The 6606-nt window shown below is 47.1% G+C and overlaps 1 protein-coding gene across 1 annotated transcript in view; it reads left to right on the forward strand.

Moving 5' to 3' along the window:
- The window catches only part of LOC141983347 (vasoactive intestinal polypeptide receptor-like), a 183304-nt gene extending 180317 nt beyond the window's left edge, over positions 1-2987 (forward strand). The window contains exons 13-14 of the mRNA XM_074946399.1: positions 957-2619; positions 2946-2987. Of these exons, the coding sequence (XP_074802500.1) occupies positions 957-1148 (192 nt within the window). The 3' untranslated portion in view covers positions 1149-2619; positions 2946-2987. The remainder of the gene's footprint in view (positions 1-956; positions 2620-2945) is intronic.
- Positions 2988-6606: the final 3619 nt, after the last annotated feature.

Consider the following 6606-nt stretch of genomic DNA (forward strand, 5'->3'; position numbering starts at 1 on the left):
TGGATGTGCAGTAGCGCTTTGTATGTGTTAGCCCATGTTTGTTGATGGTTTGAATCCCGCTGCAGGGCTCAGGAAGACCAATGCCCTCTGTGCACGAAACAGTGCCACAGCTCCGCAAAACACGCTGCCCTGTAAAACAAAACAAAAAAAAACAAGGAAACATTTCTTTGGTGAAAGGAGCTTGTGAATGAAAGACGTTTCCTAATTACCCTCACAAAGGAGAAAAAATGTGTCCACAGTCGAGATCATTATAGCTCCTTCATTGTATCAGCCAAGTGGCTCAAAGACAACTACATCCCTAACTGGTGCATCCCTTCACTGCCTGCCCCCGAGCTGTGAAGTTCTTACCTGCAGATATCCGTTCAGTGGCCTTTGTGAATTGGTCCCTGCTGGCCTTACCATAGAGAGTGATTCTCCTTGTCCAACTCAACACCCATTTAGAATCATAGAATCATAGAATATCAGGGTTGGAAGGGACCTCAGGAGGTCATCTTGTCCAACCCCCTGCTCAAAGCAGGACCAATCCCCAGTTAAATCATCCCAGCCAGGGCTTTGTCAAGCCTGACCTTAAAAACTTCTAAGGAAGGAGATTCCACCACCTCCCTAGGTAACGCATTCCAGTGTTTCACCACCCTCCTAGTGAAAAAGTTTTTCCTAATATCCAACCTAAACCTCCCACACTGCAACTTGCGACCATTACTCCTTGTCCTGTCCTCTTCTACCACTGAGAATAGTCTAGTCTTGGAGTTTCCTTCTCCAAGGGACTGTCCTTGACTTCCTGGGGAAGGGTGGGGGGGTCGCTTGTTCCCACTTCCACCATGGCCCTGGAACCAGAGCCAGTTAGCAGCTTCTCGTCGGAATTTAATTAAGCCGGCTCCCTCATTGCCGCTCCTAAAACCAAACCAGAGTGCAGAAAGGAGCCCCATCCACTAATTCGCTTCTCCGTCCCCGCTTAGGTCCAAGCTGAGCTGAAGCGGAAATGGCGCAGGTGGCACCTGGAGAGGTTCCTGGGCTCCGACATGAAATATCACCACCCGTCCGTCGGGAGCAACGGCACCAACTTCAGCACTCAGATCTCCATGCTCACCAAGTGCTCGCCTAAGACTCGCAGGTGCTCCAGCTTCCAAGCAGACTTCTCTCTGGTCTGAGGGGGAGAAACGCCCCAGAACAGAACACTTGAGAGAGAGAGAGAGAAACCACCCTGGAATTTGTTTAAAGCTGAAGAGTTGTTTTTAAACAGGACGCTCCCCATGAGTTAAACAAAGAGCATGAAACTGGAAAAGCCGCTGATGTCCTGAACGACAAGCGACAAGTCAGGACATAGAGATCTTTTTTTCTTCTTTCCAGACCTTTAACTACAGGCTTGTCCCTGGGCGATGGAGAAACTCACAAACCGACTATTACACTTGTGCATGACTCCAGCTCACCTGGGGAGGGCCCAGGAGATTCTGAAAGGCTCGCGAATAGGGGGTGGGGGATAATTAATGGCTTCACCTGAGCCGGCTTCTCGGAAACCGATCGAAACGATGCACTTTTTAAAATGAGCCAATGAGAAAAAATAATTGCTTTTAATGTGCCAAGAGTCTGATCGGGAAAGGATGGCAGTGAGACGAGGAAGGACAGACAAGCGGGGGACAAATTGTAGCAGAGCACAGCACTTGTGCGTGTCCAGATGCATTTCACTTTGCTAAAAATAAGCTGAAAGACCAGAAAGTCATCTCATTGGCTCCGGAACCGGAGTGGAATCTGCAGCTCTCCAACAATCTGTGTTCCACCGTCGATGATGCCTCCGAAATGTAGCTTGCTGAGGAGCTAAAATGTAAATGCCCTTTTCTGCACTATACTCATTATGTTTTTTTTAAAAAAAAAAAAAGGATATAATAGACTTGCATGGCTAATGTATAAAAACAAGGTACAGGTGCCAATTCAGTTGCATGGCTGTGTTTTCCACAAAAGAAACCCTCTCTGATTAAGCTTGCTCTAAGTCTTGGCATATTTTTGCAGCAGGAATCTTTGGGGATTTGTGGGAAAGATATTGGTTTATAGAAAGTTTGTACCTGAATAATGCACACTGCGGGGAAGGGGAGAGTTAGAGCTCACGTAGTGCTTGATTGAATCAGACCTGCTGTCAGGAGCCACTACCCAGAGTGAAGAATTAACTTAATAGCAGTAGGCAGAATTGGCCTTGGCAAAACAAGCTCAGATCCACAAGTAAACTGGCACTGCAGGGGTTTGAAAAAGGAAAGGGGGAACAGTGGGGCTATGAAATTGATCCCTACTTCAATTATTCCAAACAGCTTTTAACCTCCGATGAAGGTATTGCAAAGAAAATCATTAGATCTTCAATAAGCGTGATACCATACCTTCTGTCTACTTTCTAACAACCTTGACATGTACATATCAGGGCGTGAGCTCCATTTGAAGTGTGTACATAGCTCCCATTAACACCAGTGGGAATTTTATTTTCTTTACATTTTTGGGGTGAATTTAATGCTGCTCCAGAGTACCAGATCGACAGCTGTGGAGACCTGAAGTCCTCTACTTAGACTCATAGAACCATGGGGTTAGAAGGAACCGCAAGGGTCAGCTAGTCTAACCCTCAGCCAAGATGCAGGATTTGTTGTGCCTAAACCAGGGATCGGCAACCTTTGGCACGCAGCCCATCAGGGAAATCCACTGACGGGCCGGGACAGTTTGTTTACCTGTAACGTCCGCGGGTTCGGCCGATCGCAGCTCCCACTGGTTTGCCGTTCCAGGCCAATGGGGGCCGCAGGAAGCGGCAGCCAGCACATCCCTCGGCCCGCGCGACTTCCCGCAGCCCCCATGGGCCAAGAATGGCGAACCGCGGCCAGTGGGAGCTGCGATTGGCCAAACCTGTGGATGCTTCAGGTAAACAAACTGTCCCGGCCCACCAGCGGATTTCCCTGATGGGCCGCGTGCCAAAGGTTGCCGATCCCTGGACTAAACTATGCAAGATGGGATCTCTACCTCTTCTTGAAAACCTTGATATGGGTAAGCGAATGAAGGAGCTCAAATGAAGGAACTCCCATGACTTCCCTAGGCGTCTGTTCCATTGTCCTCCTGTTCTTACAGTTAGGAAGTTTTTTTTCCTTGAGATTTAATCTAAATCTGTTCTGCTGTAGTTTGAACCTGTTGCCTCTTGTCCTGCTCTCTGTGGGGAGAGAGAACAATTCTGCTCCATCTTAGCTCCCCTCTCAGAGCAACAGCAGCAAGGACAGTGCCGGCTTCCTCCCCCTTATTCTTCCCTATGGCTGGTGTCGAGCAGCAACCACAATCTCACCTTAAGTTGATTGAGCCAAAGGGCTACTTCAGGAGTAGCAGAATTTATTACAGTGAGGCCTCCTTCATATTTATAAATTGGGCAGTAGGTGGTGATCTGTTTGATGGCCTGTCGTGGGGAACACATTCGCCCAGCGCGGAGTCCTTGATTTGCCATTTGAGCATTAGACGTCCGCATCTCCCATGGTTGGTTCGGAGTTGATCAAGATGACTGTGGAAGGTTGAACCCCTGAACCTTCTGCATGGGATCTGGCACAAGAGGCTTCCTCTGCCGTGCTACTCGCCCCAACCATCCCCTTACAAAGAAACACTTGCAGTAACCCTAAAACGCTACGGCCATCACTGTTGTAAGGTGTATCATTCCAATCTCAGGGCTGGTCTACACTACCGGGCGGGAAGAGGGGGAAATCGATCTAAGTTACACAACTTCAGCTACGTGAATAGCGTAACTGAAGTCGACGAACTTAGATCTACTTACCGCGGTGTCTTCACTGCGGTGCGTCAATGGGAGACGCTCTCCCGTCGATTCCCCTTGCGCTTCTCGTTGAGGTGGAGTACCAGAGTCGACGCTAGAGCAATCGGTGGTCGATTTATCATGTCTATACTAGACCCGATAAATCGATCACTGCCTGTCGATCCCGCCGGTAGTGCAGACAAGCCCTCACTTACCCCATTTTTTCACTGGTGAAACACGATTGACGGGAATAGAGTTACTCCTGATTTTACATCAGTGTCTGTGAGATGAGAATCAGATCCTATTGTATAGCTTGCAATAGCGATAATGTCCTTTGGGGGTTTAATTCAGCATGCTGCAGTATTTTTTTTTAAAGGGAGTGACTGATTGGGAAGGACCCTCCTGCCTGCTCAGAGTAATAAGAATGATTCATGCACATAGAGGGGAAGATATAATTGTCCTTAAATGTTTTGCTTACCGTGAGGCTGAGAAAAAGAGAGCTCCAGCTGTATATGAAAAAATTGCTTCGGTTCACGCATGGGATGCTGCATCACTGGGCTTCGTTATTAAAGGGGAATCCCACCTTTAAGCTTTGTCTGGAAGCAGTTGCAATTCTGTGCCAGGCAATCGCCCCATTTCCAGTAGTAGACCTGAAAATCCTAGTCACTGGGCCAGATTCTGCCTCCAGTTTGGTGGGTGGCACCATCCTGGGGCAAATTAATCCCAGAGTTGTGCCCGTTTATGCCTGTGCTGGGTCCATGGACTTCTCCAAGGGAGAAACTGTGGGCACAACTTAGTCATTTACGTGGAATTTCCCTGGCATCTGTGTTCCCCTAGTGTTCAGATCTGAGAGGGAGAAAAATACCAACAAAGGTAGGCTCAGCTTTTTATGCTTGTTCATTCACAGAGAACAGAAAAGGGAGGCGGGCAGGGATGGGGGGACAGGGACTGGAATTTAAACAAAACCCATGTTTGTGTAAAGTGCTGTGGCTGGGGTCCATGCTATAGACCTCATGGGCCAGATCCTCAGCTGCTGCAAATTGGCATCGCTCTTTTGAAATCAGTGGAGCACGTGGATCAATGACTACACCAGTTTATACTAGCTAGGAGTAGCTTACCCCAGCTGAGGAGCTGATCGCTTACCCGCAGAAGCAGATTTCTGTGGTGTGTCCCGCACTCATTCCACACATGGCCCTTCCACTGATGACGACAGGCTGTGGGGAAAGCACAGAAAACGCAACGGAGAGGAGAGTTTTGCAGCACAGGGGATGGCAACGCTGCAATCGGAGGTGTGATTGCAGCACGTGTTGGCATGCACAAGCTAGCTCTAAGCGAGCGAGCTCAGGTACAGATAGCAGTGAAGCCGCAGCAGTGCGGGCTTCACAAGCCCGCCCCGATCCCTGGGTACTTACTCAGGCAGCTAGCAGGCACTCGAGTCCATGCTGCTAGGCTTCACTGCTACCACAACCTGAGCTAGCCAGATTAAAGCCGACACAGGTATGTCCACATACGTTGCAATCACTCCCAGACTGACTTACCCAGAGGGGCAACCACGGGGGATGTTTGCAGATGTGACCCATTGCCCTTCCAACATTTTATGACCTCGTTGATGCCCCCATCATCATGACTGCAGGACTCATGCATTTTCATTTCTGGCCCCTTCAACTCTCTCTCTCTTTTTTTTTAAACATGTTTGTACCAAGGCAAATCAACAAGCAAATTAATTCTGCTCTGGATCTGCAGAATCTCTATAAGCTACAGTTTCAACCTCAGAAATTGATCTTCGCTGGCGCTACCGCTATCACTAGGGCAGCGTGAATGGGTTTGCCCAGAGCAGAGGCAATAAGCAAGATGTTAGTTATGGACCAGGGCCAAAGGCCCATAGCCAGACCCTGATCTGCACACAGGATTCCCAGTACTAATTGCTGGGGAGCTCTGCATGAAAAACTGATGACAGGACATGGCTTGACGTCAGGTACTCCATGACAGTTCAGTTCTGGAAGTGTTATCAGACTATCGTACCAGCCATACAATGCCTGAAAAAGTCTTATTTGAAATGGTTTCATCATATAATTAGGCTTCGTGGAATTCAAGTTTTTAAATTATTTTGATGGATAATATCAATGTTTATTCTTAAGCATTTTTTTCAGTTTTATTCATTTATATTTTCACAGTTGTGGGAAATTATTGAGGGGTCAGACAATAATTATTCAATGACAGCCAACATTGAGATTCAAAATGTTAAAGTCTTCATAACCGTTAAAGCACAAATTGTCAACATCACTTAGCAAACTCAACAAAGTAAATATCCTTAAATCAAACTCTAAAAAAGTTCTCAAGCAGCATCTTTGTTACTTTGCCTATCTGTCAGATCATATCATAGGCTGCAATTCCCACCATCTCTCATAGATGAAAGAATGCCAGCAACCTTTAGATTATTATCGATGGAAATATTTGTGTCAGTTTGCGTGTGTCTGGTGAAATTGATGTTTACCAATATTTACTGATAAAAATCATATCCTTTCAAGCCTACATATCATGCACAAGTGCATCCCCATTAGGTCCTGGGACCAACATAGCTACAGTAGCACGGCATGTCCCCATTAGGTTGTCCAACAATAATATTCTGAAAAGAAAGGATTGTTGCATGCATGTCTCCTTTGACAGAAATAGCAATATTTGAGGTGCAGGCAATGTAAAGCTGTCACATTAGCTGTGTTTGCTTCATTTTAAAGGAGGACTTAATATACAGTGGTTATGTTCAAGTACATGAACAAGGAGGGCATGATCCAATGGACGTTAAAACCAATGGAAAGATGCTCATTGACAGCAATGGGCTTTGGATCAGGCCC

The sequence above is a fragment of the Natator depressus genome, chromosome 2 (genome assembly GCF_965152275.1).
Source record: "Natator depressus isolate rNatDep1 chromosome 2, rNatDep2.hap1, whole genome shotgun sequence".
Lineage (NCBI taxonomy): Eukaryota > Metazoa > Chordata > Testudines > Cheloniidae > Natator > Natator depressus.